Source organism: Lampris incognitus, chromosome 7 (assembly GCF_029633865.1).
Source record: "Lampris incognitus isolate fLamInc1 chromosome 7, fLamInc1.hap2, whole genome shotgun sequence".
NCBI lineage: Eukaryota > Metazoa > Chordata > Actinopteri > Lampriformes > Lampridae > Lampris > Lampris incognitus.
This window is the reverse complement of record NC_079217.1, coordinates 52,985,979-53,005,361: the sequence shown is the minus strand read 5'-3', so window position 1 is coordinate 53,005,361 and position 19,383 is coordinate 52,985,979. Positions and strand designations below refer to the sequence as shown.

General features: G+C 43.6%; 1 protein-coding gene across 2 annotated transcripts in view; it reads left to right on the top strand.

Annotated features, from left to right (window-relative positions):
- The first annotated feature begins 8,593 nt into the window (after positions 1–8,593).
- Positions 8,594–19,383, top strand: part of clpb (ClpB family mitochondrial disaggregase) — a 49,787-nt gene continuing 38,997 nt past the window's right edge. For both annotated transcript variants that reach the window (XM_056283377.1, XM_056283376.1), the window contains exons 1-3: positions 8,594–9,182; positions 9,501–9,552; positions 18,635–18,721. In XM_056283377.1, coding sequence (XP_056139352.1) covers positions 8,726–9,182; positions 9,501–9,552; positions 18,635–18,721 — 596 coding nt within the window. In that variant the 5' untranslated portion in view covers positions 8,594–8,725. The remainder of the gene's footprint in view (positions 9,183–9,500; positions 9,553–18,634; positions 18,722–19,383) is intronic.

The following is a 19,383-nucleotide window of genomic DNA, read 5'->3' as shown; positions in this document are numbered from 1 at the left end:
AGGTTGCAGAGAAGACAGCCATTTCCCCCCAGATGAATATTGCCTGGTCTCTTCACCAGCTGGTCACAATGTTAACAAAGGGTTTTTGGTGGTATGCCAAATTTCTGAGACGCTGATTTCAGCGATTCGCCATCTTCGATGCATTTAAGTGCCCCTTCGAGAGCCTGCTTCCCATAGCTTCCCCTGCTACTTGTCCTCATGTAGAACCTCATTTATAATTAAAGAAACATTCTCCAGGAAAATATTTTTTTCATTCACTTTACATACCCCACTACGCCCCCATACACACACGCAAACAAACTTTGCGTACCTGAGACTTAGCCTACACCACCACATGTGCACAAACAGTTGCCACACTATCCCCCTCCACTGCCCGCACGCACCCACAACCACATGGACACAGCCAACAATCTGTGACGTCACTACGGATGTTAGCTTAGACTAGCGAGCAACCTAGCTAGTGTTACAGCAAGCTAATATTGCTAGCTTTGACGTTATTATTATAACATAAACTCAACTATTTAGACTTTTGGATAATAATACATTGCTTACCTAGTACTTGTTAGATGATGGTGTACATTCTTTCTCAAAAATCTAACATTAGCAAGGCTACACTTTAGATGCCCTTGGGGGGGGGGGTTCTTACCCCATACCAGAGGGGGCGTCTTCCCTCGAAAATCCTACTCTTAGACTTTCACATATTACAACAAAGTATTTGTTATTTTTTTGTTCAAAATAATGGATCACCCTCTGCATGATTCTCATATTAACAGTAAAATTTTTTAGTATATATATCTATAAAAAACACAGATGCTTTTTTTGTACAGTCAGACATGTATATACCATATACTGGCGGACTTTCTCCCGCCAGTAAAATTATTTTGATGCTATTCAAAGATTAGCAAGGCCACTACCATCCAAGAAAAGAGCTGAAACCAAATTGGCTCTATCTTGTGGTCAGGAGGGGAATCAGTTTGGGGGGGCTTCTTACCTGGGGGGGGCGTCTTACCCCGGTTTACCCTACATTTGGGGCAAAATTTGCCCCTTTCTGTGCAATTGGGGCTCATTGCAAAACACCAGCCCTAAAAGCCACACGCAGTTAGAGTGTAAATCATTGGCGTCTTCAGAGAGCTGGTGGTAACTGGCGCCCAGACCTTCCACTGATCATGGCAGCAGTCGTCATGCCAGACGTGCTCGCGAGCGGATCACTTATTGATTTAACTGTGACCCAAATCCCGGGCAGATACAGGTTGCCAGGTCAAACCATTCTTTCTAGTATACTTGATGACATCAAGGATGACATTGAGACTGCCTACTAAGTTCTTGGCACAAAGCCACTGTTTATACTTTGCCACATGGATAACCGCAGTCAGACACAAAACAAGGGCAAATTGCTTCGGCTGCAAAACATACTGGCGTGTTTGCTCTGTAATGTCATCAGCACCAATGTCTTGTGTGGATCGGACCTTGAGACGGGGCAGATAGCGGTTGCAAGTGACGCGCAGTTCACGACGCTATCAGAGGCCGCAATCCGTTCTTTGTGAATTCGCCTGTCAGTTCCGAGTGACTCTTAGAAAAAGGGGAGACATCTGCAGATAGAAACAGATGAAAGAGGAGGGGGAGCTACCAGATAATTAGAACAGTCATAATTACAGTTAAATGATCTTGTCTTTCGAATCAAACATCCCAAGATATGAGTGGAAAGTATTGCCGAAACCACATTTATAACCTTTTATTTTCCTCGAACGTAGCCTAACTGTGTCATGTGATATGCTACTTCAGCACACTTTTAACACCAAATATTACTGGGACCACTACAGAACAATGCAGATGAACATTAATATGCAGCAGTTCACATTACAGATACCACCACTGACTAGCCCTGTGACTAATTGGCCACAATTTCCAACACTGACCAAACACGGCCCAGCCATATACCAGGTTTTGACCTCGTCTTGTCCACTTTCCGTCTCTGTCTGCCTGCTTATATTCCCATGTCTCTGAAGAGACATGGGAGTCTCTCACGTCTTCTCTCACATCTTCACGGTGATGTGATGGCCGGGGGGAACCTCACAGAACCTCACAGAACCTCAAAAACACTGAAACAAGTTGATGTCTGCTGCGTTCTCTTTTGTTCTTTCTTTTTTTTTTCTGTATTTCTTTGTAATTCACCCACCCACCCACCCACCCACACACACACACACACACACACACACACATCTTTAAATGGGCAAACGGAAGTAGTGTGTGAATACTCAAAACAGTGAACAAAAAATTCCAAGTGTCCTACCAAGCAACTACCACTTCACACGAGCAAGCCGGCGTTCCCCATCAAACCCAATGAGTGGTGTAAGAGGTACTAAAGTCACGTGGATTTCCCCTTCAGTTCTGATCCAGTCTGGCCTTCAGCTGCATCTCAGCATGTGTGTGCGCGTGCGTGCGGGCTTGGTTTGTTGCTTCCGCCCTTGTGGGCTCTGCTTGGGTTTGTAGTTCTGTGTTTGGGTGCACACAGCGTAGGCTGCTGTGTGTGACTTGGTGTGGATCTTTGTGTTTGTGTGCTCGTGTGTGTGTGTATGTGTGTGTGTGTGTGCACGCGCCATATTTCCAGGTTAGGGAGAAGTCAAGAATGGGTATTTTCTCCCCCCACACCAATGAAAGAAGAGCTTTTATAACACTTGAAGTCCTTGAATTATTTTCCAGCTCCTACATCCCTTTCATGTTCGCCCCTTTCCTCTGCGAGCGTCACCGTGAGCTAATCGTTAGTTTCTGTTAGACAAACTCAACAGGAGGAGGTAGGCACATCCAGCTTATGGCTTCTGATCATCTGTCGTGCTAACATGGAGGGCACGCTTTTGGTTTAACTTGTTTTCACACAGCTACATACACTCACTGGCCACTTTATTAGGCACACCTGTCCAACTGCTCGTTAACGCAAATTTCTAATCAGCCAATCACATGGCAGCCACTCAATGCATTTAGGCATGTAGACATGGTCAAGACGATCTGCTGCAGTTCAAACCGAGCATCAGAATGGGGAAGAAAGGTGATTTAAGTGACTTTGAACGTGGCATGGTTGTTGGTGCCAGACGGGCTGGTCTGAGTATTTCAAAAACTGCTGATCTACTGGGATTTTCACGCACAACCATCTCTAGGGTTTACAGAGAATGGTCCGAAAAAGAGAAAATATCCAGTGAGCGGCAGTTCTGTGGGCGAAAATGCCTTGTTGATGCCAGAGGTCAGAGAAGAATGGCCAGACTGGTTCGAGCTGACAGAAAGGCAACAGTAACTCAAATAACCACTCATTACAACCGAGGTATGCAGAAGAGCATCTCTGAAAGCACAACACGTCGAACCTTGAGGCAGATGGGCTACAGCAGCAGAAGACCACACCGGGTGCCACTCCTGTCAGCTAAGAACAGGAAACTGAGGCTACAATTCGCACAGGCTCACCAAAATTGGACAATAGAAGATTGGAAAAACGTTGCCTGGTCTGATGAGTCTCGATTTCTGCTGCGACATTTGGATGGTAGGGTCAGAATTTGGTGTCAACAACATGAAAGCATGGATCCATCCTGCCTTGTATCAACGGTTCAGGCTGGTGGTGGTGGTGTAATGGTGTGGGGGATATTTTCTTGGCACACTTTGGGCCCCTTAGTACCAATTGAGCATCGTGTCAACGCCACAGCCTACCTGAGTATTGTTGCTGACCATGTCCATCCCTTTATGACCACAGTGTTCCCATCTTCTGATGGCTACTTCCAGCAGGATAACGCGCCATGTCATAAAGCTCCAATCATCTCAGACTGGTTTCTTGAACATGACAATGAGTTCACTGTACTCAAATGGCCTCCACAGTCACCAGATCTCAATCCAATAGAGCACCTTTGGGATGTGGTGGACCGGGAGATTCGCATCATGGATGTGCAGCCGACAAATCTGCAGCAACTGCGTGATGCTATCATGTCAGTATGGACCAAACTCTCTGAGGAATGTTTCCAGTACCTTGTTGAATCTATGCCACGAAGGATTAAGGCAGTTCTGAAGGCAAAAGGGGGTCCAACCCGGTACTAGCAAGGTGTACCTAATAAAGTGGCCAGTGAGTGTATATACACAGGATCACACGCACACACACACACACAAATACCACCACCCACCACCGCGCACAGAGATAAACAAATAAATCATCCCTCCCTTTGTTATCTCCAGCCACAAGGGGGGAGCGGGCAGTGGGGGCAGAAGGATGTACTGCCGGTGGAGGAGGGGCAGCTTGAGGAGGTAAGGTCAGAAGGTGGAGGAGGTAGGCAGGCCTATTTGAAATAGATGAAGTGAAATGTAGACTAGAGAGAGGTGGAGCTGATAGGAGTATGGAGCAGACGAAGGCAGAAGATAGAAAAAGGAGGCGGCGCTGTTGTGGGGAGAGGAACAGGTGACAACAAAAACAATGCAGTTCAGACGGAGCAGGGGTTGACTGGTGAGTGGGTGAACGAATGGTTTGGTGTTTTGATCAGAGTTATAAGTATTATAATTTTAGATTCTGCATTTTATCTTGAGTTTAACGAGACTGCACCCTTGAGAAACACTAAATTTGTTCAATTGTTCAGTTTTCCCACTTTCTTTTAAAGTATCTGATTAGTGTAGAATGTAAGATAAAAAAACTGCCTTTCAATAGCCCACTTGTTTTAAAGTCATATCAGCTACTGTGTTTTATCAGTAACTACCTTACCAGCTCTCTCTCTCTCTCTCTCTCTCTCTCTCTCTCTCTCTCTCTCTCTCTCTCGCTCGCTCGCTCACTCTCAAATTCAAATTCAAATTGCTTTATTGGCATGACCATAACAAAATTACAGCATTGCCAAAGCATTGTACAAATAACGAATGCTAATAAATGCACGAACAGAAAGAAGTCAATAATATCTACATCATAATACATAAATAAAGAAGAAGGTGACTTAAACCTGAGGCCTGATGTAGCTCAGCAGGTCATTCTGATTCCCTCATGTGGCGGCAGGCAGAGATAAACTGTCCTGCAAGAGCGCAACTTTCCTTCATTTCCCCCGGCATCATTTTTAGTTTTTTTGTTATCTGATTTAATAAAATGCGGGTGTTTATTGCTGAATTTTGGGAAAAACTGTTCCCTGATAAGTGGAAATGTTGGGCGCGGTGTGAGGAGGTGCTGCTCTGTCTCTACAGCAGTTCCTCCACACTGTTGGCACAGTGGCTCCTCTTTTGGCAGCCATGTTTTCTTATGACTGCCTGTTTCTATGGCCAGGCTGTGAGCACTTGGTCTGTACTGTGTTCACATGTGTCTGTGTTTAACTTCAGTCACGGTGCTCAGGTGGGTTGCCACAGGGTACTGTCTTTTTAGGGCCAGATGGCATTGCATTTTACTTTGTGTCTGTGATTTTTGTGTTTCAATAGGCGAGGTATTTTTGTTTCTGTTGTGTTATAATTTGGTTGACTCGGATTGGAACGGAGTGTCAGGACCAGCTGAGTGAGGTGACCTTTCTCTTGTCTCATCTCTTGGCTCGACAGGGCTTTGTGGTGGTAGGAGTAGGGGGTCACTTTCTTTTAGATGAAGCCAATATTTAATTGAACGTTTTTGGATTTTCAGTAATAATGGAAATTGGCCCAATTCAGCTCTGCAGGCATTATTAGTTGTTCTCTCTCGCTCTCTCTCGCTCTCTCTCTCTCTCTCTCTCTCTCTCTCTCTCTCTCTCTCTCTCTCTCTCTCTCTCTCTCTCTCTCTCTCTCTCTCTCTCTCTCTCTCTCTCTCTCTCTCTCTCTCTCTCACTCCTTTACATAATCATACCACTCCATTCTTCCTGCATCAGGTATCGGATAATGATATGCCCCCTAATTTTCGTCCAATCTCAAATTTACCATTTCTTTCTAAAACATTTGAAAGAACAGTCGCATCTCAGGTACACGCTCACTTGATGCAAAACAATCTGTTGGAACAATTCCAGTCTGGTTTTCAGTCCATGCACAGTACGGAGACAGCCTTGAGGAAAATCACTAATGATCTGTTGATGGCAGCTGACATTACATTACATTACATTACATTACATTACAGTCATTTAGCCGATGCTTTTATCCAAAACGACTTACAATAAGTGCATTTAATGCAGGAAAACAGGAGAGCCACTAGTCATCAGAGGTTATAAGTGCATCTTCTCTCTAAACGAGCATCTAAGAGCAAAACCCGTGTTAAAGTAAAAACGCAAGAAAGAGATTTTTTTTAAATGAGTGAATACAATAAGTGCTAAGAGCAAGTAACAGGGTAGTAGTTCTTGAAGAGGTGAGTTTTCAACCTGCGCCAAAAGATGGGCAGCGACTCCGCTGTCCTTACATCAGTGGGGAGTTCATTCCACTACTGTGGGGCCAGGACAGAAAAGAGCCGTGACCGGGTCGATCGGCAGCAGGGGCCTCTGAGCGACAGGTCAAAAAGGCGTCCCAAGGCAGCAGAGCGAAGTGGTCGTGGGGGTGTAGGGCTTGACCATGGCCTGGAGATAGGAAGGAGCTGTTCCTTTCACTGCCCTGTAGGCTAGCACCAGAGTCTTAAACTGGATGCGAGCAGCTACTGGGAGCCAGTATAGGGACATGGGAAGGGGAGTTGTGTGGGAGAACTTAGGGCGGTTGAACACCCAATGAGCTGCAGCTTTCTGAACAAGCTCCAGAGGTCTGATGGCCAATGCCGGGGCACCAGCAAGGAGGGAGTTGCTGTAGTTCAGCCGGGAATGACCAGAGCCTGGATGACTCTGGTCTCTTAACCATACTTGTCCTTCTTGACATGAGTGCAGCCTTTGATACCGTCTCACATAACATCCTTCTAGAGAGATTAGCTTCTATTGGAATAACTGGCACCCCCTTGACTGGTTTAGATCATATCTCTCTGGCCGCACTCAGTTTGTTCAACTTAAAAAACTGAGATCACAGTCCTTTCCTGTTACTGCTGGTGTTCCCCAGGGCTCTGTATTGGGACCCCTCCTATTTATTATTTACCTGTTACCACATTTTCAGGCCACCTTTTCAGGAAATTTGACATTCAATTTCACTGCTACGCGGATGACACCCTTTATCTATTCACCAAGCCTACCTCCACTCTTCCACCCACTTCCCTTTCTGACTACTTACTATAAATTAAATCCTGGTTTTCATACCACTACCTCAAACTTAATAGTGATTAAACCGAGGTCCTCTTAGTAGGTACTAAATCTACTACTACTACTACTACTACTACTACTACTACTACTACTACTTCTTTCGGCTGCTCCCGTTAGGGGTTGCCACAGCAGATCATGTTTCCATTTAGTATTTTAGTAGGCACTAAATCTACTTCATCTAAACCTGATAGTTTTTCCCTAATGATTGACAATTCTATAGTTCCTCCATCGCCTCACGTTCAGAGTCTGGGTGTCATCTTGGACAGCACATTATCTTTTGAAGCTCACATCAACAATCTTACTTGGTCTGCATACTTCCACCTAAACAATATTAATCGTCTTCGCCTGTCACTTACACCTAACAGTACCCGCCATACTCATTCACGTCCTGGTTACATCCCGTATTGACTACTGAAATTCTATTCCCTTTGGTCTTCTCTTCAAGTGCCTTCATAAACTTCAATTGGTCCAGAATTCAGCTGCCCTTATCATTACCAAAACGCCTTCTGTAGATCATATCACTCCTGTTCTTCAGCAGCTCCATTGGCTCCCTGTTAAATACTCTACTGACTTCAAGATACTGCTTCTTTCCTTTAAGGCCCTTAATAACCTAGCTCCTTCATAGCTTTCTGAACTCCTTCACATCCACACTCCCTCCCGCACTCTCAGATCCTCTTCTGCTCTCCAACTCACAACACCATTGGCCCGCTTGACTATCATGGGGTCTAGAGCCTTCAGTCGTTCTGCCCCCCCCCCCCCATGGAACTCTCCCACAAGACATCCGCAACATTGACTCTCTCTCAACCCTCAAATCCCGTCTCAAAACGTACATTTTCAAACTGGCATATTCAGTCTGATCCACACTTCGTTGAGGTTTGTGCAGATGATGATTTTATACTTATCTGTTGTATTAACTTTCTATTGTCTACCCTGCTTGTTTTGATTTTATGCCGTCTTATACAGTGCTGCTTGTTTTGTTTTTTTTGTTTTTTTAACTGTGTTCTGTACGGTGTCCTTGAGCTGTCTGAAAGGTGCCCATAAATAAAATGTATTATTATTATTATTATTATTATTATACTGGCCATGTAATCTAATGCTGCGCTTTTCAGCCATGTTCTTTGCTGCGCTTGAATTTGGCGTCATCTGGCGGCTGACCGCTATCGAAAGAGAAATAATTTTGACAAAAAGACACCCCCACCACCACCACCCCCCTACACACAACCCCCATCTAAGTGACAGTCCTTTGCACTTTAGCACAATACATACAATGGAGAAGTCAATGGAAACCCGTAGATGCGCACCGGCTGTCCTGTTACGGCGGAACGCGGAAAGTGCTCGCGTGAAACTACATTTCCCAGAAAGCCTTGCGCGTTCTAGCGACATCCAACGCCGCGCCGCGCCGCGCCGCCCTAATTGTTTTCGTTTCACAGTCATGTCAACCTCAGCTCGGCTCCTTGTACCGCTGCTGGGCCGGGCCACCGCGGACGACTAGCGACCCAGGGCCGTCCTGTGTGTAGACTCGTTGCGATACGGAATTACTGTCGAAGACCGGTGAGTTCGTCGCCATGTTGACGTCAATTCCGACCAGGCTGTTCATGCGAAGGTCGCGCAGCCTTTCACCCCGCAGCCGCCTGCCCCAAGCAGGTTCCGGTGACGCGTGTAGCCGCGGCATCCGTGAGACGCCGGCGGAAGCCAACCGCAGCTCCGTCGTGTCCGCCTCCTGGGTCTCCAGGAGAGGCGTTTTGGTCGACGGAGCTCAAGTCCCCGCCGTCAATCCCAGTGTGCAGTACCACCACCTCGCGGCTAGGTGGCTCAGCAACCTCGAGAATCGCCGCAGCTCCTGGGCTGCTTTGGCCAACAGGGGGCGCGATGGCAATCAGTACTGGGAGGGCAGCGCTCAGAGAGGTGGAGGAGAGAGCCGGTCCCGAGATGGAGGACCCGGCTCCCACGGAGCGGCTTGTGCCGGGGTGTTGTCCGCCGCAGCCGTGGCGTTCTGCCTGAAGAAGGACTCGGATAATAAGGGTAAACGTTTACCTGCTTCGGTGTGTATTTGAACAGGCACGTAGACGTGTCTGGGTGACTGGTCACTCACTGGCCAGAGTACCTGTGAAAGTAATTAACCTCCTTTCATTTATCACTTTTAAGTCAGGGACGGCAAGAGCTCAGGAGGTGCAGCGGGTTGTCTGGTAACTGGAGGGTTGCTGGTTCGAGCCTCGGCTCGGAGTGTGTGTGTGTGTGTGAGGCATTAAATGTAAAGCACTTTGACTGACTGTGGCAGCTAGAAAAGCTCTATATAAAATACAGACAATTTAACTTGGTCTCTTCTTTCTTCACTGAAAGGTGATGCACTCCTGGAGGCTGCAAGAACCAATAATTCTGAAGATGTGACCAGGTACTACACACACACACACACACACCCATCACTATTATGCTACTCCTTATTCAAATATACTCCTCTGTAGTTTCCTAAGAAGAGAGTGCAGGCAGGGTGGAGTGGGTGGAGAAGCGTGTCAGGTGGGATTTGCGACAGAAGGGTACCAGCAAGAGTTAGAGGGAAGGTTTACAAGATGGTAGAGAGACCAGCTATGTTATATGGTTTGGAGACTGTGGCACTGACGAAAAGACAGAAGGTGGAGCTGGAGGTGGTAGAGCTGAAGATGCTAAGATTTTCATTGAAGGTGTCGAAGAAGAACTGGATTAGGAACGAGTATATTAGAGGGACAGCTCAGGTTGGACGGTTTGGAGACAAAGCAAGAGAAGCAAGATTGAGATGGCTTGGCCATGTGTGGAGGAGAGATGCTGGGAGAAGGATGCTGAATATGGAGCTGCCAGGCAAGAGGAAAAGAGGAAGGCCAAAAAGGAGGTTTATGGATGTCGTGAGAGAGGACATGCAGGTGGCTGGTGTGACAGAGGAAGATACAGAGGACAGGAAGAGATGGAAACGAATGATCCGCTGTGTTGACCCCTAACAGGAGCAACCAAAAGTAGTAGTAGTAGTAGTAGTAGAAGACGCCTCTGTAGTGGGATGGGTGTCTCGGCAGGGAGATTGTGTGTGTGTGTGTGGGGGGGGGGGTTCCCATGCATCCTGGAAATGTATAGACTAGTTTTTCAGTCATTGAAATCATCTGGAAAATGAGGTCATGGAAAATGATAAAATTAGGTTATAAATTTTTACCCACTAAGATTGAGTATTTTCAGCATAGTATTTCAGATCATTTATTTTTAGCCATGTTTTTAGACACATCGGTTTGAAGTTTGGATGGTATGTTCTGTGACACAATCCACAGGGGTTTCCACTGATGGTTAATACTGAATAACATGACCTTCAGTGAGGAATGGCTATGTGTATACAAGCATGGGGGGCAAAATCCTTGAAAAGTCCTGGAAAATGATTTCTTTAAAAGAGTGGGAACTCTGATTGTGGGTAACGTGAAACTATTTGATTTGAATTTTCAGTGTACATGTGACTCCTGCTATCAGTGTTCGGGAAGAGACTTTCCGTGAAATTACTACATTTTTTAGACCGAACATGTATAGATTTCTTAGACAGCAGAAAAATCAATGCCTATAACTGCCCACATCTAAACTATTTTAGCATTTAGACCACCGTACATGACGTCATTGATCCTAAATAAACAAGTTAAAAATGTATGCATATGAACACACAGCCCCACAAGAAAGAAATTGTAGCCTTGTACTAATACTTGTTTTCTATTAACCTTCATTTAATTGGGTATAAAATCCCGCCAAGATTCAAAACCTAATTTTCATGCGGGGCTGGTCAAGGCAGCAGCAAGAAACAGGGCTGCAGACAGGACAGCTCATACAGCACAAGGTAAGATAAGATTAGGAAGGATAGAGGGAGGGGAAATGAGTAATGGAAGGAGGAGAGGAGCAAATCGGATGAAGAAAGTGAAATAAAGACAGGGGAGATGTGGGGAAGTATAAAATCATACAGTATAACAAGCATCTCACGAAAGGCATTGGCATGTTCCAGAGAGGTTCTCCGACAGTAAAAGTAAAGACGTCCGTCAGTTTTACATCCTTTTGCAAAGCATTCAAAGTAGAGGGGGCAGCCACCATGCATGCTTTTTTTTTTTCAAAGCTGAGTTCCAACTTAAGATACCGCAAACAAACCAGAGACTTGGGATCCCAGACTGCATTGAGCTTTGCAGGTCTGACTCACAAACACATTGGTGTGATGGGGGCATCCCCAGAATGGCTTTGTTCATGAATATAATCCATCCATTCATCCATCCATCCATTATCCAAGCCACTTATCCCAATCGAGATAAGTGGCAGCAGTCATTGGGTGGCAGACAGGGAGACACCCTGGACAGACCGCCAGTCCATCACAGGGCCATAATAATAATAATAGTGATAATATAATATAATAATAATAATAAGGGCTGTAGAAGTTCAACCTCTCCTGGTCCATAGACGTTCAAGCCCTCCTTCACATGGCACGGACTTTGCAACGCAAGTATGGCAAGCCAGCAATACAAGCGACCAATTTGATTTATATTCGAATATCAAATAGAAAGAAATCAATATTTACACGTGAAGCGTTCACCCTCACCTTTTTTTTAGTTAAGGTCTCACTATAGCGGACAAGTAATGGCAGCTCTCTGTGACAATGTTGGATATGCCACTGTCTTTAAAGTGCAGGCGATGGATTAAATGGGCGGCATCCTTTTTAAAAATTCAAGTTCCTTCTGTTTCAATCTGTAAAAATTGAATGAAATTTGAGGGAACAATAACGGCTGATCAAGTGGATCACTGCTGAGAACGGCTTGTATAGTTCAATACAAGGTCTTCCTATATGAAGTGTAAAAATAAAGTTTGTTGCCAGAAGGTCAAAAAGCTGACATGTGACCACTGCTCCAGAATGTAGTGGTTATCAGACTAGGCCCCAAGTTAAAGATAAACTCAGTCTGTCATTCTGTATCTATTTACCCGATGTTTGAATGAAGAATGGTCATTTGCTTTCAGCCGGGAAACTTATTGCAGTATAGCATTGGTGATGTCAGTTTTCTCGTATCATTTTAATGGATTATGCGCAAAACTGGGGATAAGATAAAAAAGAGAAGAAATAAAGCTGACCCCATATAGTCAGAGATCACCTGCTGGGACCATGTACCAGAACCTACTGGATCATCTGCTGTTACGAAAGCACCCGTTACGTCACTTTGGCTGTAGTTCTGTTAACAGCCACTAGATGGTGCATCACGACCTTCAATCCATGTTTGACAGAGGGAGGAGAGAGTGAGGATTACCCAGTTTCTGTCCGCCCTATTTTGTATCCTCTCTTTTTGTCTGAGTCACCTTTCCCCGTCTTTTCCCCCCTCCGAATGCATGTTTACCCACTATTTGGAGTATCCTAACACCATTTCAACACACACACATACACACACACACGCACACACACACGCACGCACACATATTGGGGCTGATCTTAAACTCAAACACACTCCCCTATGGTTTCCCAGCACCCCCAGACCAGTCAGCCAGAACGGGTGTGGCAGAAGGGTGACTGCTGCGGCTGTGGGTGAAGATGTGAAAGCATGTGCTTATGCAGGAGACCATTTTAGGAGAAGTGAGAAAGACATATATCGTTACTGCTAACTGTAGATTTAAAGGGAAATTTGGCGTTTGCCGCCCTGAAATTGGTGCTTGTGCTTGTGGGCGTGTGTTCTGTGAGCACTCGTATGTGTATGTGCATGACTAGGCTACAAGTGCAACACTGTTGACTGTCATCTGTGTACTTGAGTGAGAAGGGTCACTCACATGCCGAAGGCTGGGGATAAATATTATTATAGGGTTCTCAGGATGGATGTTGGAATATCACTCATTTCTATGTTGCATTGTTACCGGCACATGAGGAACCCTCTGGACTTATAAGACATTGTAAAGTGCTGTGTAAATTCAGCGCTTCTATACCGAGTACTAGTAAAGCTATGTCTACAACTACACATGAACACACACCTATATGCCATGCAAGAGGCATCTTAATCACTTTGCACACTTGTGCTGGGTTGAAATGTCATCCATGTCAGCATGTGGTAGTCAACAGTATGTGTGCAAGTGTGTGCAAACAAGGTACAGCCTCTCTGTTGACAGTGTGACCATGTCCATTTTCTCTCCCTTCGTCTTCATTCGTGAGCACTTCAGCACTCTTGTATGCACATGTCTGTGTGTCATTGGGAACATGTGTCCCTATACATAATGTGCATACACATATTTTGCGCTTATCCAAGTGTGTCTCCAAAGTGCAGGTTTGGGTTACCTGTCCCAGTGTGGCAGATGGCGTAGGTGGGAGTGCATTAAAGCGGGCAGACGGGCAACCAACCAGTCATCCAGTTACAGATGTGTTAAGTGCTTTGGTTCAGTGTATAGAAGCAATGGAGTGTCGGGTGTGTCTGTTCTGATGCAGTGGAGATAAGAAACACCTTCTTTTCAAAACCCCCAACTCCACAACGGTGTTGGAGCGATGTGACGTCTCAATGTCAGTTCGGGTCGTGTTTTTTTAACATCAGGAGTAGCACATTAAGTTTCCAGCCTGAATAACAGCTGATGTCTTTTATAGCTTAGCACACATAAATACAGTCAAATTCTATCTAGATTCTAGACTGTACCCTTTGCTGCTTGTTAATTTTGCAGCCTGGGACCAGGTCCCACTACCCCACCTCGCATGACAGTGAGTTTAAGTTGTAACTGTTCTGTTGTTTTACTAGTTCTGATCCTGCTGGTCTCCAACGAGACCACCACACTATTTCTTTATCTAGGCTTTTAAATGGCCTTTTCTAAAAACGAGAATGTATAGTACTGCTGTATTGCGAAGATTTTGTTTAATCCACTCCTTTTTGTTTATTTTTTTTTATCCAATACCCTTTCTCATGCCACAAAAACATACTAGTTATACATTACCATCATCAAGGGATCAAAATACAAATTATAAACTGCAATTAATGGGATCACTTAAAATTATAAGCTATAATATTAGTGGTCTTCATAGCCCCATCAAGAGAAAGAAAGTTCTAAACCAATTGAGACAAGTGAATTGTCAGATAGCATTTCTACAGGAAACCCATCTTTCTGATGGTAAACATGATACGCTTAAAAAGTTCTGGGCAGACAAAGTAAGCTATTCTTCACACTAGTCAGGGAGGAAAAGGGGAGTATCAATCCTGATACATAGACAAATCAATTTCACACCAATATTAATACATAAAGACAATGAGGGGAGATATATTTTGGTAAATGGATTGATTGATGGTACTGAAGTATCCTTTATAAATGTATATGCACCGAACGAAGATGAACCTGGATTTATCAAAACAATCTTGAACAATGTAATACAGTATAGCTCTGGACTTTTATTGATGGGAGGGGATTTAAACTGTGTTTTGTCACAGCACATGGATAGACAACCCGCATCGGAAGCTCCCCTCCCCAAAATGAGCAAAATGCTTAAACACCAAGCTCTTGAATTGGGCCTTTTGGATGTCTGAAGAAGTACATTTCCAAGAAACAGGGATTTTACATACTATTCATGTAGACATGCATCCTGTTCTAGGATTGATTACTTTTTCACCCCTAAGTCAGAGTTGCATAGAGTAGTGGACATAGAAATATTACCCATTACTATCTCTGACCATTCACCTGTCGTACTTTTGTGGGATGTAGGTCATAGACCAACCTCAAAACAATGGGGACTTAATGCGTCCCTCCTTAATGATAAAGAATTTACCACCTTTATCACGACAGAGCTTAATAACTATTTAGATACCAATACCTCACCAGAAACATCACCTCTTATATTGTGGGATTGTGCTAAAGCGTGTATCAGGGGTCACATCATTTCATTTACATGTGCTAAGAAAAGGAAAAAGGATGCCAAACAGAGGGAATTGGAGGGTAAAATAAGGGATTTAGAAAAACAACATGAACGAACCACCTCACCTAGTCTTATTAGAACTCTTAATGCGACCTGTAGAGAACTTAACAGCTTGTTATCAGAGAAGATTGAGGGAAGCTTAAGATTCACTAACCAGCAATATTATGAATATGGTAACAAAGCAAGTAGATTATTGACATTTAGATTGAAAAAACAGCAATCATCTAACATAGTGCATAGAATTAATTCCAAGAACTCCAAATTCCACACTAAACCAGATGAGATAGCAGAATCTTTTGCAGTTTTACACATCCCTATATAATAACTCAAGACACCTGCACTGAGGATACACAACTTGAAACATTTCTAAAAGACATAAAATTGACAGAATTAGCAGAATCCATGGCTAAGGAATTAGATGAACCAGTCAAGGAAAGGGAAATTAAGCAGGTGATCTCCACTTTGAAAAATAATAAAAGTCCAGGACCAGACGGATTTATTAATGAGTTTTACAAAACCTTTAAAGACATGTTATTCCCCTTGTTATTAAAAACGTACCATCATGCATTTGAGTTAAAAGTTTAGGCCCCCTCCTGGAGAGAAGCAACCATAGTGGTAATACATAAGGAGGGTAAAGACCCTACTAAATGCCAATCCTATAGGCCAATATCACTATTGAATGGAGACTTACGCATTTTAACAGCAATTTTGGCTAGGCGGGTCAGTAAAATTATCACCCAAATTCTCCATCCTGATCAGACTGGTTTTATTACTGGAAGATACAATGGAGATAATATCAGAAGATTACTTAATATAATGCCCCATCAAAAGGATGAGGAAAAAGAAGCAATAATCATATCATTAGATGCCCAAAAGGCCTTTGATCGTGTCTCATGGCAATACTTATTTCAAACACTAAAATGGTTTAAATTTGACCCCAATTTCATAAGCTGGATACGAACAATTTATTCAGATCCACAGGCTGCTATCAAAGTTCATGGGTATAGAGCAGAGAGATTTATGTAGACAGGGCTGCCCTCTTTTGCCCCTCCTGTATTCCATTAGCATTGAACCGTTAGTACAGCTCATTAGAGATGATAACGACATAAAAGGAATTGAAATAAATAAAGAAGAGCATAAATTATCCCTTTATGCAGATGATGTGCTGCTATATTTAACAGGACCAACAACAACAATACCACGCCTAAAGAAACTTATTTCTCATTATGGATTATTCAGGATACAAAATCAATGTGGGAAAAACAGAAGTCGTGGATATTGATGGCAGAACACAAAAAAATATATAACTCCAGAGTGGGTTTAAAAGGTCCAAAGATAGTATTAAGTATCTCGGTACGTACATCCCCAATTCTGTACAAAACCTTTATGATGCCAGTTATAAGAAAATAATTCGGTGTATTAGTAATCTACTTTTGATAATCTGGATAAAGTGATTTCTCAGTTCATACGGCAAAGAAAGCGCCCAAGAATTAGGCTTAAAACATTACAGCTACCTAAGCCAGATGGGGGGCTTAAACTTCCTAACTTAAGATATTACTTTTGGGCCACACAGATGAAGTCCTTGCTAATGTGGATCCAGGATAGTACACATACACACTGGCTTAATATTGAAAAAAGGATGTGTTCAGAGCGTTTGCACATTCTACCATTTTTTGATGCCCCTATAAAAGAAATGGGACAATGGACTGCAATTACCTTAGAAATATGGGGGAAAAAATACAATCAGCATAATGACTACCTAAAACAATCTCACCGCTAACAAGTATTAGATATATGAAGACCTTTATGCCTAACAATTTAGATACAGGGTTTAAAAAATGGTCAGAACATGGCTTAATTAAATTGCATCAGATATTGAACAAGGGCAATCTTAAGACATTTGAACAGTTAAAAAATTAATTAACTCTCCCTAGAGCAGATTTCTTCAGATATTTTCAAATAAAACATTTCCTTACTACACACAAAGAATGGGAAAAACTCATAAAATCTACCCCAATTGAAAATTATCTAATTGAATTGCAAATGGGAGATGGAGAGAGGAGATTAATTTGTAAACTATGTCAAATCTTTTTGTCTATGAACCAAGATAGCTCTTTAAATATAAAGCAGAGGTGGGAATCACAATTAAACATGAATATAACACAAGATACCTGGAAGGAAATATGCACAGAAGCAAACCTAGTGACAAATTCACATGGAGGGAATTTAAACGGAAAGTAATCACTAGATATTTTCGAATGCCAGAGATAGTGTCAAAGATGGGTCCAACACACACCAGTTCATGTTGGAGAAACTGTGGAGCACAAGTTGGAAATTATACTCACATATTTTGGTTATGCCCTAAGTTACATGTCTTTTGGAAAGAGGCATTTGATGCTCTTAAAGAACTGTTCCAGCAGAATATCCCACAAGATCCTATGGTGGCACTACTGGCAGTAATACCTGATGGTTTAGAGGGGAGGTCTAAGAAATATCTCCGAGGAATATTACTTACAGCAGCCCTGAAGTGTATTACGATTTAATGGATGAAACCAGACCCCCCCCCATATACAACTTATATGTGGGGGGGGGCGTACAAAAGGTGTGGGATATCTACCATATGGAGCAAATAATATATTTATTAAGGCTCCAAAAATATATATTTACTCAGCGGTGGAGTCTATTAATTTACTGGCTATTAATTTACTTTGGAGTGGATCTTTTTCGTTCTGCTTAATATTTGAAAGTCAATGTGAAGAATGTATAGATACAGCTGGAAAAGGAAAAGTGTCATTGTATGAAAATATATAGTGATATTATTTAAAAACTAAATAAAAATTAAATTTAAAAAAATGGTTGGCTCTTAATGCTAGGTGAAATCTTGACCTGCACTTTAATCATCATCAAGCACAGGAATCAAAGTTGTCTGGCTTGATACCTCACAGGGTCTCTGTGGACTTGTAATTTAAGCAGGAAGTTGAGAAAGCAGCTGTGAGGTGAAAAAACTGAAACGGGCCACACACTCAGAAACCATATGTGCAGAGTCCATTTCTCTAACCCAGACCTTAAAGGACAGTGAAGACACCGCCAGCAGAGCCGAGGCCACTGTGTTGACTGTAAACAGGCACACTCGTTGCCTTCTGAGCTCAAGATGGGACGGACAGATAGCTCACACACACACATACACACACTATGCCACTTAATAACCTGATGTCATACCCTCAGGCACAGAACTCAACACACACCTGTCTTAGTAGCACAGAGGCAAATGTTTTGCTTATGCACCAGTCCAGATCCAAGGTTTGTGGGTACAAGTCAAGCGCTTTCACATGTACAGCTACCCAGTCAGAGCTCTTATTTATTTTGATTTTCCAGAGAAATTGGTTTTGTGCACTACTTGGATGCTTTGTTTTAAAGTGAATCTCAGTTTCAGTCATTGGTGAAGAACATTACATTTTAGAGCAGCTCAGAATTGTTTTTTGTGTCAGCCAGTGTTGCTTTTATTTCTATTGAGGGCTGATGTGTGTTTCGTTTGCATGAGAGAAAAGCTTTGCAATTTTTTTTTGTTTTCCATCAGGCTGCTACGTGCCGGGGTGGATCCCAATCACCGTCACCGACTGGGCTGGACTCCTCTCATGGTGGCTGCCATGAACCGACAGCACAGGTCTGTTAGTGTTTGTCAGCAGTGGTGCATGTCTTGTCTGTGTTCTTGGTAAAACTGGACTCATGGAACAAATCGTGTGTGTGTGTGTGTGTGTGTGTGTGTGTGTGTGTGTGTGTGTGTGTGTGTGTGTGCGCGCGCGCGCGTGCGCGTGTGTACACAGTGGCCAGCCGTATCATTGCATTATTTGAATATGAGTCAAATGTCAGTACGTGGTTGTTAGTGTGCAAGCTGGTGTCTCCAGTTGCTGAACCCTGCCCCTCTCCCACTTGCTACAGTAGGTCTTCTGAAGTGCAAAATGTGGCTTTCAGGCTGACAGACGGTCTTTTACCCACTCCCCCATCCTTCTATGCAACAAATTAAATTAGCCCCCTGGCCCCCGGAGCACACACAACACAGAGAGGGGCCGAGGTTAAGGCAGGGCCAAATCCAATTTACAAGGATGGGAGTTTTTATTTTTTTATTTTCAGTTCGCTCTCTCTCTCTCTCTCTCTCTCTCTCTCTCTCTCTCTCTCTCTCTCTCTCTCTCTCTCTCTCTCTCTCTCTCTCTCTCTCTGTCTGTCTGTCTGTCTGTCTGTCTGTCTGTCTGTCTGTCTGTCTGTCTGTCTGTCTGTCTGTCTGTCTGTCTGTCTGTCTGTCTGTCTGTCTGTCTGTCTGTCTGTCTG